A 15,530-nucleotide genomic window follows, 5' to 3' on the forward strand; every position below is an offset into this window, starting at 1 on the left:
AGGTGGTTACCCTTCAAGTGATACGTCTATCAGTCACTGTAGCATTGTTTGTTATTTTACAATGGAACAACTATCTATTTATATAGGTCCTGGCCATGTTAGCAGGCAAAAATATAATCCGAATTTTTTTTGCAATTCAGTCCTGACTCGACATGAAAATGGTCACCAAAGTCCTCAAGACTTTTTTTTATTATAACGATAAAAAATGAATGCTACAACTAATGATTATTATTTATATAGATTAAACTCATGAACATTTTTATTGATTAATTTGTTGCCTTTTGGGGGGTTTGACAGTAACATGTCATAAAATAATTAAATAAGCATGTTTCTGTTTCACATAGCAAATTGTGATAACTTTAAAATGTCTAGTTTTGTCTTATATATAGCCTAATATCCCCAAATGCAGTGAGGTATATTAAAACATGACAAAGTATTCAAATCCTCACCTCTTACTGGTGCATAAGCAAATGTCTTTGTATTTTGTTTTTGTGACTAAAGACTTGGAGAATTTATCAGTGAACAAAATCATAGCCTGTTTATTTTACTGGCAATATACTAATCCTTGAACCTTTCGGTTCCATTTGGTTATATTTTGTATCATTAAAGAACTAAGTTAACATGTTATCTAGCTCTTCAGATCAGCAGTTACAGTATTATAGCTACTGAAATTAATCATACTATAGCTTTCATGTTGCTGACCTCTGCAAAAAGCCTGGAGCTTAACATTGAGTTTCTCTGCATTTCTCGCCTTTTCTGAGATGGTCTTTCTGTGAGTGTTCATGTATTTACATTAGTGCTCCACCTCCCACTCTCACTGTCCTCTCACGACTTTGCTTAACATTTTCTTATTTTTTGCTTCATCACAGGTCCTCGTGTTTGAAGAGCAGGACACAGATGGTAAGATCCAGTTCACCAGCACCCCTGACTATGGCATGTCTGTCGATGTCTAATATGGACGGGAGGGCAGATGGGTACAGGAAGATGATGGGAGAGTAGCTGGGAAGGTCAGGACTTAGGCGACAGCCGTGAGTTTCGTCTACACGAGCACCGACACCTGGCCGAGACCGGCATCACCCATAAGTGACACGTTGGTAAACGTGACATTTGGTGCTCTGCTAGAAGACGCATCTCCATAATCCGCTTCCTCACATCAACTTCTCATTTAGTGGCTTTACTCATGACACTCCGTTGAATAATGCTATTCAATTTAGCAACAGTATAATTAACGTCCACTTACACACTCCATAATTTGAGACCAGGGGACATGGACACTAAACGATCTTGATTTCGATGAAGTGATAGAAACTCTCCTCCTTTCTCAGACCTAATTTATACATATCATCCAGAGTGTATGCAAAGAATGTGTGAATAAAGACTGGTGTGACCTCTGTGTCAGTAGTCAAGGCCAACCAGGCCCGTGAACTGCTTTATTTATCTCACATACTGTGAGCCGGTTTGCTTGGTTGCCTTTTCAAATGTACCTTCTTATTATCTGCTGTGAGCTCATGCAGAGGAGTCAAGTTCACATGCTGTGTTTGAAATCTTTATTTAAATTCTCATCTGTTGTGTGTGGCTCTTACCAGCCCGGATACTGCCGCAAATGTTTTCTTTGATGATTGAAACCATGATGACACTGTGCTGTCACATTTGACAACTAATCAGTCCAGGCTAATGACATGATATATATGAGTAATTACAATTTAAGAGGTGGTCAGGTTTCCCATGCTTCTGAAATCCTAGAGTGGATTTCATCAATTGAGACACTTTGGCTTCACTTTTGTGAACTGTCATCCATCTTTTCCTCATCTTTAACAATTAGCTTGTTAAATTAAGCCCTTGTAGCTTAAACTATAAAAAATAATATACAGTCAACATGTCTGACCTGACACGTGATGAAATGTTGTTAAATACAATGTACTGACTTCAAATGGAATTTTACATAAATTATAAAACATTAGTAATATGCATGTTAACTGCATGAATACAACAAACGCTGAAGCAAGACTTACTCGTTTTAGGTATAAACAAAGGTTTTGCACTTTGGTTAAATATATTTTTTTTTCCTTAAGCTGATGCTTTTAAATCTTTGTTAAATCTTCGTAGAATCACATTTATAAGCTATTCCTTATTTGGTTATGCTGCAACCTAATTTGTAAATCCCCAGGGTTAAAATACCTAGTTGTAACAAATAATTTTTGAATGTATGATCTATCCATCTGTTCTATCTACTTAAAAGTTTAACATCTGCTAGAAACTGTCAATTAATTGTACAAATGTATCAATTTTGTAATTGTTGAGAGTTATTTTATTAAATTTGTTGAATTGTTCAATTTGTCTCCCATTTTATGTTTTTGCAAAAACAGTGTGCATCATGCATTTGTTTGAGACACTTGGCTCTCCACAGGCCAAATGTGTCAGATCTCAGTTTGCAGACATACATCATACAACACAAAGTGTATATACCTCAACTGGACAGAAAAGTCTGGACCGTGTGAGTTTGTTTTTATCTCAGTTGTTTATTTCTCTTGATTCAACTAACATCTTTCTCTGAGACAGAACTGATGTGGCAAATAAACAACCTTAACAGTCACATGCATAAAATGTGAATCACATGAGGCTGGAAGATGACAGTGGGGATGAGGAAAGAAGAGAGGACTTGTGTGTGAGTGTCAAGTGTATTGTGCCTTAGAGAAGCCCTCGGAGGGTAATGGTCATTAACTGACATTGAATATTGGATAAAAATGCACTGCTGATGTATAGGAAGGATGGTTCTACTAAACAAATTAGACATTAGATATTGCTTGATATTCAAATTGCAACGTAACAGCATCACCCTCAAGGTTGAGCCCCAACTTGATGTTCTCCTTTGGGATATACCAGAGAAACTCTCTGAATGTGATTTAACCAATGTTCATCTGTAAACTGCATGATGTTTGTTTACCTGCAAAGCAACACTCAGGAACATAGGAGAGCGGGGATTTAGTTTGACTTTAAAGTAAATGATACAGTTAGTTCTTTGCACATTGATAATTTTTCCTAACAGACTGCATCTATAAAATTGTTTAAGGGTGAAGAAAGGTTTAGGTGGATTCATCATTAATTTAGATTAAAAGAAGATTATATCCACTCGACCAGAACTTGGATCTACAGCAGTACTATAATGGTGTGTCTGTGTGTGTGTATCTGCCTGTTGCTGGTGCTAACCTTTTACTGATCTATGTGATAATTGATTTGAACAGTATAATGAAGGTGCACATGCTTTTGTAGCGAGAAGCTGGAAAATAAGGGCAAACACTGCTTGTCTTAAATTGCACGTCCACCTTTGAAATAAATACATAAATATATAAAATTTGATCTTTAATAAATAACGGGAGTTGGGTTGAAGAATAGAACTCTGCGCAGTGTAATATCATGCAGTCAATGAAAACCGCCAGTTTGATGATAGACATAACATGCAGCCATTGTCTAGATGTGTTTGTTATTGTATTCCGAGTGAAATATGTAACAACACGTTTTCTCCGGCTGATGAGCCCAAGAGGCTGTTAGCGCCTTTGTACGTTTTTATGCCGCAGCAGTGTGTGTGAGTTTGTGTGTGTGTGTGTGTCAAAGGTCTGCTAGAAGACGCATCTCCATAATCCGCTTCCTCACATCAACTTCTCATTTAGTGGCTTTACTCATGACACTCCGTTGAATAATGCTATTCAATTTAGCAACAGTATAATTAACGTCCACTTACACACTCCATAATTTGAGACCAGAGGACATGGACACTAAACGATCTTGATTTCGATGAAGTGATAGAAACTCTCCTCCTTTCTCAGACCTAATTTATACATATCATCCAGAGTGTATGCAAAGAATGTGTGAATAAAGACTGGTGTGACCTCTGTGTCAGTAGTCAAGGCCAACCAGGCCCGTGAACTGCTTTATTTATCTCACATACTGTGAGCCGGTTTGCTTGGTTGCCTTTTCAAATGTACCTTCTTATTATCTGCTGTGAGCTCATGCAGAGGAGTCAAGTTCACATGCTGTGTTTGAAATCTTTATTTAAATTCTCATCTGTTGTGTGTGGCTCTTACCAGCCCGGATACTGCCGCAAATGTTTTCTTTGATGATTGAAGCCATGATGACACTGTGCTGTCACATTTGACAACTAATCAGTCCAGGCTAATGACATGATATATATGAGTAATTACAATTTAAGAGGTGGTCAGGTTTCCCATGCTTCTGAAATCCTAGAGTGGATTTCATCAATTGAGACACTTTGGCTTCACTTTTGTGAACTGTCATCCATCTTTTCCTCATCTTTAACAATTAGCTTGTTAAATTAAGCCCTTGTAGCTTAAACTATAAAAAATAATATACAGTCAACATGTCTGACCTGACACGTGATGAAATGTTGTTAAATACAATGTACTGACTTCAAATGGAATTTTACATAAATTATAAAACATTAGTAATATGCATGTTAACTGCATGAATACAACAAACGCTGAAGCAAGACTTACTCGTTTTAGGTATAAACAAAGGTTTTGCACTTTGGTTAAATATATATTTTTTTCCTTAAGCTGATGCTTTTAAATCTTTGTTAAATCTTCGTAGAATCACATTTATAAGCTATTCCTTATTTGGTTATGCTGCAACCTAATTTGTAAATCCCCAGGGTTAAAATACCTAGTTGTAACAAATAATTTTTGAATGTATGATCTATCCATCTGTTCTATCTACTTAAAAGTTTAACATCTGCTAGAAACTGTCAATTAATTGTACAAATGTATCAATTTTGTAATTGTTGAGAGTTATTTTATTAAATTTGTTGAATTGTTCAATTTGTCTCCCATTTTATGTTTTTGCAAAAACAGTGTGCATCATGCATTTGTTTGAGACACTTGGCTCTCCACAGGCCAAATGTGTCAGATCTCAGTTTGCAGACATACATCATACAACACAAAGTGTATATACCTCAACTGGACAGAAAAGTCTGGACCGTGTGAGGTTGTTTTTATCTCAGTTGTTTATTTCTCTTGATTCAACTAACATCTTTCTCTGAGACAGAACTGATGTGGCAAATAAACAACCTTAACAGTCACATGCATAAAATGTGAATCACATGAGGCTGGAAGATGACAGTGGGGATGCGGAAAGAAGAGAGGACTTGTGTGTGAGTGTCAAGTGTATTGTGCCTTAGAGAAGCCCTCGGAGGGTAATGGTCATTAACTGACATTGAATATTGGATAAAAATGCACTGCTGATGTATAGGAAGGATGGTTCTACTAAACAAATTAGACATTAGATATTGCTTGATATTCAAATTGCAACGTAACAGCATCACCCTCAAGGTTGAGCCCCAACTTGATGTTCTCCTTTGGGATATACCAGAGAAACTCTCTGAATGTGATTTAACCAATGTTCATCTGTAAACTGCATGATGTTTGTTTACCTGCAAAGCAACACTCAGGAACATAGGAGAGCGGGGATTTAGTTTGACTTTAAAGTAAATGATACAGTTAGTTCTTTGCACATTGATAATTTTCCCTAACAGACTGCATCTATAAAATTGTTTAAGGGTGAAGAAAGGTTTAGGTGGATTCATCATTAATTTAGATTAAAAGAAGATTATATCCACTCGACCAGAACTTGGATCTACAGCAGTACTATAATGGTGTGTCTGTGTGTGTGTATCTGCCTGTTGCTGGTGCTAACCTTTTACTGATCTATGTGATAATTGATTTGAACAGTATAATGAAGGTGCACATGCTTTTGTAGCGAGAAGCTGGAAAATAAGGGCAAACACTGCTTGTCTTAAATTGCACGTCCACCTTTGAAATAAATACATAAATATATAAAATTTGATCTTTAATAAATAACGGGAGTTGGGTTGAAGAATAGAACTCTGCGCAGTGTAATATCATGCAGTCAATGAAAACCGCCAGTTTGATGATAGACATAACATGCAGCCATTGTCTAGATGTGTTTGTTATTGTATTCCGAGTGAAATATGTAACAACACGTTTTCTCCGGCTGATGAGCCCAAGAGGCTGTTAGCGCCTTTGTACGTTTTTATGCCGCAGCAGTGTGTGTGAGTTTGTGTGTGTGTGTGTGTCAAAGAGGGGGAAGTGAGGGTTGGGTGGGTGAGGGGTACACAGAGATAATCTGGCACCAGTAGAGGCTCAGCGTTTGAATTATCTCTCGATACTTCTGCCAGGCAACGTTAGATAAGAGCCGCTGTGCATCGTGTATTGCACCATTCGCACGACTTATCAAGTAGAGGAGAGATTTCTATTTTTTAGAGGTGTAGAATAACTTTGTTACAGTACTCGGGCGTGTACGGCATCATGCTGTTGATCGTTAGTGCTGCGGCAAGTTCCAGTGATCCAGTTAATGCAGCTAAAGATGTATGCTAACGCAAAAAGAAACCAGGAGATAACGCTCCATAATACTGAAGATGGCAAATCGTTAAGGGAAAAATATGATTCCTATTTTAGTTGTGCTTTAATTTTCCTGCGGTCAATTCAGAGAAGCATCTATCATTTCAAGTTTTTATAAAAAACTAAATATTCTGGGGGCCATGCATAAATAATTGATATCAGTTATCAGCAACTTAAACCAGCTGCTCCTGAGTGACTACACGTACAGTTCTAAGTGTATTTTTCCGAGAGGAGGGGGACTGACAAAACTGGGTGAAACCATTTTGTTGGAGCTTTGATGCTCCTGCACTTTCTAATTCTTTTGTGGCTGACCCTTGTTGACCCTTGTTAACGTGTGGCTCGTGTACTTATGCGAACGTGCATAGACGAGGAGAAACACTAACTCACTAAAAGGACACACTGGGTCCCCACAATATTACAAATGACACTGAATGCTAGAGATAACATGAGGATCAGGTCAACGTTCCACGAGCCTCTGGTTTAGCTGATTGGATGATCTTGTCTATGCTTTATGAATGTGTCACAACCTGGAGCTTCTATTACCAAATGAAAGAGGTGATGTGCTATTACTCTTCCCATGCATTGAACCTAGAGTGAAACTGTGCCTCGTCGTGCATCATTGTGAGAAATTCAGTTGGGGGGAGAGAGGAGAGACTTTTTTCGCATTCTTTTCTTAACATATAAATAGACTACAATGGTTCGGCCAAAATTTGTCCTTAATCCTGCGATTGTTCTCCTTTTAAATGAGTATTTACACATGTTGCCGCAAAGGTACAACAGCGCCAAGGCCATTGTTAAAAATGGCAAAAGATTAAATGAATTGAGATCAATTACAGAGCCAAGGGAGGCAGAGGGGATATTGTGAAAAAGAAATCCGACAGTAAAGTTGGAAAATGACAACAAAAATCACCATTTTTTGGATAAACTTGGTGGATGTTGTACATGAGCCTCAGGACACTTCAGGACACTGTCCAGCTTCACTCAACCCCCTGTCTCGTCAGTCTGATCCCCAGCTCACAGCTCAGCCTTCTTCGGCCCTTTCCCTCTTTACAGCCTGGCAGATTCAACCAAACGTAACACATCATGGATTAATATCAAGAGGAATTCATATTGCTACTTTGCAGGCCGTTCCTCGACATAAGGGTTAGGGTTGACACTATTTTTTTTTTTTTTAAATTAATGGATTGAAGTATATCTTAATGTTATGGTACATTTTTACTTTAGGGACGGAAGTGTTTATCACCTAAAATTACCCCTCCCCTGGCTTTGTCTTGTTTTTTTCTTTTTACTTACAATGGCCGTAATATGCCGTCATTCAAAAGGAACATTGTCTTTGTATTATTGGTCTTGGATGTTAGGATTGTTTGACGTTTCTGTCTCAGTCTCTCTTCAAGTGTACGGGTGGCTTAAATGCATGAGTTTTAATGACACTATAAAATGAACAATGACAACACAAGAGTAAATGTCGGTAAGAGTCAGTAGTATTGAACTAGCCAGTAAGTCAAGTGTTGGGTCAACACCCAGTCCAATTAAATTAGATTAAATTAAAGCAAACATTTCTTATTTATCAAAAGAACATTCCTTCCCTTTACATGTTTGTATTTGCTCAAAGGAAAATCCACCTGAGACACATTTGTCTTTGGAGGTGAGTTTTTATCCAGACTGATGATGTCGGCCAGGTCTGTACATACAAGAGGATTTTCTCTTCTGTACCATGTGCAGATCCAGACAATACGTGTTTTATTTTCTTAGTGTCTTCTTTAAATGAGGTGAAGGATTTTCTTTAACCTGTTTGTTTGATCGAATCCGCTGGTTCTCTTTTCATGTTGTGCTGCCTCATTTGTTAGGTTGTCCTCAGCGTAAGGTGCAGGTCAAGACTGTCCACGCCATCCCCCGTGAGGCGTCCTCTTTACGTCCACTGCACTTCAGTCCTGACAAATATCCGACACCTCTTACTCATCTGTGCTTTGATATGATACATTTTTACTGATTTAGTCCTTATTCTCAAGAATGTCTCAGTAAAGAGGATTAAATCCCCCTTCAAAGGCTCCCACTTCCTTTAATTTTCTGGTGATTAAGAGGTGAACACTGGTTGCACTTATCAAGAGACTCTGACGTTTCCTTTCGCTGTAAGTCCAAGGCCAGCCACCTGCAACAGAAAGGATTAAGATATGCTGAGAAAAAGGGCAAAGGCTTCATTTATGGCCACCCTGTTCATTTTATTGGTGTCATTTATTAACGGACAAGACTGGTTGAGACCAAGTGAAAATAATTTCTTTTGAGAATGAAATTGAGTTCAGTAATGGAAACTTTGTAATCATAATTATTTACCGTGGTTTACTGAGGGAAAACAGTCAGATCTCCACATTGGGGTCTGTGAATCCTTTTTTCCCCTCGTTCACTAGGACAGGTTTCTCCGTTCTCGTGTGCCAAACAAGTATCTGGTCGGAAAAAAACATATGGGAACACAAACAACAGGAACATTAGCAATTGCGTTTCCCGTAGTGCACTCATTCAGTGTCCTCTCCCTTTGAGCTCTGCGTCATGTTCTTCAAATCATTCCATTATGGACATAGATCCCAATAAACCACACCGCCACTCGGCCTGTGTTCTATTTGTAGGTTTGGGATGTGCATCAGTGAGGCTGATGGGATACACATCTCGAAGCATCGCCAATGGTCTGATTTTAAAGATGCAATTGAAGCATTGGTTGTTCTGACAGCCAATCAGAACAACAGGACGTGGATCGCATCCTTAGGAATTATTTCCAGTTTTTCTTTATTGTGAAGTCAGACTACTTCCTCACATCTGCGACGGCTATCTTGGTGGTAAATGAAAATACATCAGTACTGCTCCTTGTGGGACTTTTCTGTCATTTTATCAAACCCTCCCCATTTTAGATGAATGGTTGTGGTTGTCCTGAACAAATTCAGAATGGATGGAAGTTGATCTGAATGGGACGGGGACCGGATCCATCTGCAAGAGTGAATTAACATGAATTTGATCATTGTTTTATTTTCCAGGATAGGGAAACTCCCAAAGAGTTTCATGGAAAAATATATAGGGCCTCTACTTGTAATTATATGTAATTAAAACATATTTTAAAATACATTTATGTTGCAGCACACTCTTTTAATCGCTGCAATTTCATTGTCAACAGAAAGGAATCATTTGAATTCCACCATCCCTTGTGAAGACAGCTCTTGAGTCAGGAAAACAGGAGTGTGTTATCTTATATAGACCATGACACAATCCTCTTTAGCCTGTTTGAAGTCATAGGATAATAGTTACCTTTAATAACAGCCAGCAGAAAATATTTCAGAACAGTATGGAGGAACTGCTTGGTATGCTAGTGCTATCAATCTTTCACACTGGGTTGATTTGGCCCCAAAGACCAGACAAACATCCAGGAAAAGGACAGCAAGGGGAACAGGGGAGAGGAGGAAAAAAAAACAAGAGTCAAGCTCATTTCCCCTCTCTTCTTTGCATTGGAGCCCTCCTTCCTTTCATCTCTCCATAGCGGCGTTCATGAATTATGCATAGGGTGTGTTTAAGATGTGCCAGGAGCCCACTCCCCATTTGCTCAGGTGTAGGGGGAGGTCAATAGTCACGCTGACATCTGAAGAGGTAGATTATAAAGAAGAGAGATGCCCATGCACGACTTTCCATTTTATTTTCTCTCTTTTCCTGCTGCCCCTTCTCTCCATCCCTGCACTCATCTGTAATCAGTGTGAAGTCCCTAACCCCCAGCCACTCACCCCCATGCAAAAAAACACCTCCAATTCCGCTTCCTTGGCCATTCTCTGAATCCCCTCTTTTCATTTACCCATCTGAATGGCTAGGGGAGGGCAGGAGAAAAAGCTGGCTGAAAATGTCTCGCTCTCTCCCTATGTGTGTGTGTGTGTGTGTGTGTGTGTGTTGGGTGATCGCAGTGTGGATACTGACAAGCCAAAGTCCTCTTTGCCCAGAGAGAGGCTTAGTGAATCTACCCAGACGAAGGGCTGTAGGCAGGAATGGAGGAGTGGGCATGGAGAAGAACGATGGAACAGCTGAAAGCCTCTTGTGTGTATTTGTATGTATCTGAGTTAATGTGCTAATATGTGTGGGCAGGATGAGAAGTGTTATAATCAATGATATCCAAGAAATCCAGTGTTCCTAATCAGTCCACCAGCTTATACACAGTTTTTGTTTATGTTCAACTTGCAATGCCAAGAATGGCCTGTAAGTACAAATGGCATTCCATGTATGGGTGTAGTTTACCTAATTAAAATGTGTATGTACTTGGTACTTCAATAAAATTTTAGTTTTTTATAGTTTCAAATCAAAACATGCAATATCTTGAGGGACTTTACAAAGTAAGGTCCAAAATGATGGAGAAATTCAACTGGGCATGCGTTCAGTGGTCATACTCGTTTTTCATATAAATTTACCCTTAAATCATTTTTTCACGTACATTCGTATGTGAATTGTGGGGAACCTCAGCTTGCTCAAATAACCCCTGTCTGTACAATGCAGCCACTGAGGACCTCTGCTACTCAGCTCAGGGTGCTTATCCTAAGAAAGAACTCAGCCCTTATGTAATCCCCTTGTTTGGCATCTAGGTATCTTGAATATGTTATCTCGAGTAAGGGAGTAAGGGTTACACGTCAACCAATGTTGCAACATTATCATACAATACAAGGTAGGTCTCGTCATTTATCTTTCATTAATGAGCAGAATGCACAGCATCGACCGCAGCCTGCATACCAGGGACAGTTTTGGCATTCCAGGTTCGAAATTACGGCAGAGGCAAGTGTGAGGCCCAACATAGTCTTACTTTGCTGAAGGTGCTGAAGCCTTCCATGATGTGCTTTTTGCTTTCTCCTCTTGGCCGCCAACTTCCACCTCATAAAGCCCTATCAAAAGGCAGTGCTATTATAAGACTTCCACACAGTCCACCTGGTTGGGCATATTGGCTGCATGCTCATCAGAGGTGTATTTTTGGATGGTGCAATAGCTCCAAACCTTCCTCTTAACCTTTCCTGGCTGGTCAAAGAGGACGTCAAACTGGTGGACCCAATAAAATGGTAGTTCTGAATAATTGGAGAGACTGAGCATTAAGCTTTGACATGCAGGGCTAATTGCTGCTGCCTCCTCAGTACAGCCTGTTCCTGTTTGTACTCTGCTGCGATGTTTGAGACACTATTGTGAGTCTGGTGATTGAGCCTTAACAACATGTCCCCTTGCAGTGCATTGGCCTGTTGTCTCAAACTAATATGTCAGGCTTAACAAGCTCCTCACTTGAGACATGGGCATGGTCCACATGGCAATGACATCAATCATCTAACTATCCTGTTCAGCACCAGAAAAAGGCCACCATACGGTATCATACCTGTTGGCTGCAACAATGTATCAAGAATTCCCAGGCTCATTTTCTCCACCCATGTGTTTTCCATAGATTTTTCACTTTGTGTATGTTAAGGGCGATCACAGGTGAGAATGTGCAAACCAGTAGCCTCACAAATCTGTTGAAGCTTAATCAAGTTTGAGGCAAATGACAAGACGCCCTGTTTACCTTACCAGTGACCAAAGGAAAGAATCGTTGCTTTTAACAAACACACAAAATTATGTAGCCAGCAAGTTCCTGCAAATTTTACTGAGATAGCATATATGGTTTTGGAACCCAAGGATCTTGAGGAATATCCACCACTCAGCCATGTTTTTACTTCAGTGAGTGGGACGATGCAGTCAGAATGTCGAAACAAACGGAATCAACATAAAAACTACCAAACTAGCAACTAAAGTGTGTTTAATTGCAGGAAGTCGTTTTCACTTTTTCTTGGTTAATCTGTTCATGGGAAGTTTTTCTTTAGAAGTCATACTTTCTTGCATCAGCAAGGCAGTGAGTTTTCTATTATATAACTTGTGAAAATATGATAAATATCATCGTTGCTAAGGGTCAAGTTCTGCTTTACAAACTTAGCCGGGAAAACAAAAATAAAAAATGTTCAACATCAAATGAAAATTAGTGGAAGATTGAAAAATATATGGTGTAGCTGGTCCCTTCTAACCTCTAAATTTCAAAATTCAAAAAAAGAGATTGCAGGTTTCTTTTCACTTTATTTCCTCTGCTTCTGAATCAATGGGGATGTTTACTGTGTATGAACAAGTTGGTTCAACACCTATAACTACAACATATTCAACAAGATATTTTCAAGGTTATATCCCCTGGCAGGCAGTTTATGTCATTAGTTTGCTAAAGGTGGAGGTGGAAAGGAACTACTGTAAGTATGTTTACTAAGTAGGCTACTTTATGCAAGTGCAATTTTGAGCCACTCCTCATATTTATTTTACTAGGATTACTCATAATTTCACAGATAAAGATTTTACATGGAAAACAAATTAATTTTGTTTTTAAAATACAACCCATGTTAGATTAAACCTGTGGTTCCGAACCTGCTGTGTGACCTCTTACAAAAAGCAAAGTCTTGACCTGGCTCCTTGTTACTGTGCATCTCAGATGACTGTGGCTTCTTACCAAGTCCTTTTAAAGAGACATTTTTCTTCAGAACCCATCAGATGTCTGTAATGTACAAGCTGAACACTATTTGAAATTAAACATTTTGACAGAAACACTCAAGCATAGAGAAAAGTCTAACAAATGAAATCCGATTTGTGCATCAGAACTTTGTTTTTGCTACTTTTCTTAATCATTCCCTTCTTGGGTTGAGAACCACTGGACTAATATAGTTCAGTCAGACAACTCACGTTCAAACGTTTATTGTAGCAGTAGAACAGGTTTAGTGTTTGGAGTCCAGGCTCTAACTCACTCCCAGATATGATTACACAGGAATGATGGGAGTGACGAGCAAATACTTGTATCCTTCAAACCAACTTTGACCATCCACACAAACAGTTTAGTAAGTCACTGAGCTAGAAATCGCTTCAATCAAGCTGCTTAACAGGATTTAACATAAACAGTAAATTACCTTAGTGCAATTAGCTGCTTTAGGCTCCAGGTCGTTGAGTGTGACTAGCTCCCGGAGCAAACTACTCTCCTGGTAGCCTCCCTTCACCCCACGAAGCTTAAAATATGCCTGTGGCTTGAAGAGGATGAGTCTCAGGTTGATGGCAAAGCCGGCCATGTCGATGGCAAAGGGCCGATGGGGGTCAAACACTGTCTTCCAGCCATAGACCTTTCCAGCTGCATTGACCTTGGGGGACTCGTACCGCAAGCCGCCCACAAAGGCCACAGGCCACACCGAAACTTTCCGAGTCGATCTCATCTAGCGAGAGGAGAGTCAAGAAGAGAAATAAGGGGGGAGGCAAGAGGGAAGATTAGTCATCTGAAAAAGTGTACATGACAGTGAGACACAGTGTTTGAGCATCAGCTGCCAGCGTAACAGCAGAGCACGGACTGAGGGTTTTTAGAGATGCTGCTATCATTAATTTGGAATACAGTGAATATTGGCCGAGGCCATTGCACCATGAGCGGCTGAAAAACTGCTGGACATAGGCAGATCTCACACACAGACACTAACAGCTGCCCTACAATGAGATAACTACACTCAACCATCTTTAAAGGGAGTAAACACGAACAGTGCCAAGAGGGTTTGAAGGAGCCAAACCATTAGAGAGAGAGACTCTGGTTGCTGGTTATCTGAGGAGATTCTTCAAGGTAGAGCACTGCCATCTTCAATTTTTTTTTGTCCTTTAATCTTCCAGCATCAAACGATCCTGCCACCCTTCTCTTCATGTGCTTCTCAGTGATTGGCATTTTCAAGAGCCGCTGCAGCCATAAAAGCCAAGTTTTATAATGAGGGAAGAGTAAAATTTAATTTTTAATCGAGCAGTGCAAAATAAATAATTTGCTGGTGACTCTCGAATGTGCGGTATCCAGCGTGTGTCTTAAGTAGTGTGCTCATTTGCATATGGAGCATGCATACAGGACATTTCAACATCTAAATGCACCCTTGTTTACATACGTGTATTTGTTTATCACACATTTTTGTGCAAATCAAATGCAAATAACCCTTGGACTATGAATAGCAGAGTAAGAGTGGTGTGTGATCTGATAAGCTGCTGTGTGGTCAGTTCAGGGGATCAGAGTGGAGCAGAGCTTGAGCAGCAGGAGGTAGGCTGCATCAGGACTTTTGAGGAAATTTGAGCGTTAGGGAGAACCACTGGGCCCGGCATCCAGATAACATTTGGCAGGATGGTAGATATTAATGAGCGCTGGGTGTTAATGGAATGGAAAAGGGATTAGGTGATTATATGCATGTGGCTATGAGATTGTACAGCTATGTGTTTTTTTCTCCCCTTTTGTTTTTGTTGCCAACACGATCTCGTATCACAGTCTTTTCCCCAGCACATGTTTTTATACAGAGGACAGACACTAGCCTTAGGCATTAGTTTTTTTTTTGGGAGGTCTGTGCATATATAGGTTGATACATATAGTATTGTTTGTCAGTCCCATTCTTGTGAACACAATATCTGAAGAGCCGATTCACTTCAACGATGAACGATGAATTGACTTCATTTCCGTGGTCAAAAGTCAAGGTAACTGTGACCTCATAAAACCCATGTTTGCCTTCTGAACAGGTTATCTCAGATATACCTGCAGGGAATTCTTGCAAATTCAGTAAAACGCTCAATTGGACTCAAAGATGAATTAATCTGATGGTAAAAAGTCATTGTGACCTTACAAAAAAAACTTTTAGTTTTGTGAACCCAAGATCTAAGGAACAGAAACAGCTTCCCCTTGTATTTAAAGATAAACTGACTTCAGTATACTGAAGTCAGTTGACAGTTGACCACCGTTACCTAATGTGAGAAACTAGATTTGATTAAAGACACGGTCAAACCACACACAAATGATAAGCAAATACTGTGGGTCAAATTTGTTTCTCCAGAGGAAGCACATGTTGTATTTGCCTCCTCGCGTGCTTGGATTGCAAGTGACTGGGAGGCAAAGGTTCGCCACTGCTATATTGGTTTATATGTGTGAGTGTGCCTTCAATCTGCCCTGGTTGATGGAGTCATACAACATAAGTATGGTAGTTCTAGTTTCTTTCTAATAAGTTATATACATCAACATCTGAGTTTGGATAAAATAACTGC

The 15,530-nt window shown here is 39.5% G+C and overlaps 2 protein-coding genes across 4 annotated transcripts in view; one reads left to right on the forward strand and one right to left on the reverse strand.

Moving 5' to 3' along the window:
• Positions 1–2,358, forward strand: part of LOC133951646 (beta-galactosidase-1-like protein 2) — a 39,884-nt gene extending 37,526 nt beyond the window's left edge. Inside the window, exon 19 of the mRNA XM_062385708.1 lies at positions 870–2,358. Coding sequence (XP_062241692.1) covers positions 870–953 — 84 coding nt within the window. The 3' untranslated portion in view covers positions 954–2,358. The remainder of the gene's footprint in view (positions 1–869) is intronic.
• Positions 2,359–4,788: 2,430 nt separating this feature from the next.
• Positions 4,789–15,530, reverse strand: part of b3gat1a (beta-1,3-glucuronyltransferase 1 (glucuronosyltransferase P) a) — an 86,798-nt gene continuing 76,056 nt past the window's right edge. For all 3 annotated transcript variants that reach the window (XM_062385711.1, XM_062385710.1, XM_062385709.1), the window contains 3 exons: positions 13,400–13,696; positions 8,763–8,872; positions 4,789–8,580 (listed from right to left, as the gene is read on the reverse strand). In XM_062385711.1, the coding sequence (XP_062241695.1) occupies positions 8,786–8,872; positions 13,400–13,696 (384 nt within the window). In that variant the 3' untranslated portion in view covers positions 4,789–8,580; positions 8,763–8,785. The remainder of the gene's footprint in view (positions 8,581–8,762; positions 8,873–13,399; positions 13,697–15,530) is intronic.

The sequence above is a fragment of the Platichthys flesus genome, chromosome 4, assembly GCF_949316205.1.
Source record: "Platichthys flesus chromosome 4, fPlaFle2.1, whole genome shotgun sequence".
Lineage (NCBI taxonomy): Eukaryota > Metazoa > Chordata > Actinopteri > Pleuronectiformes > Pleuronectidae > Platichthys > Platichthys flesus.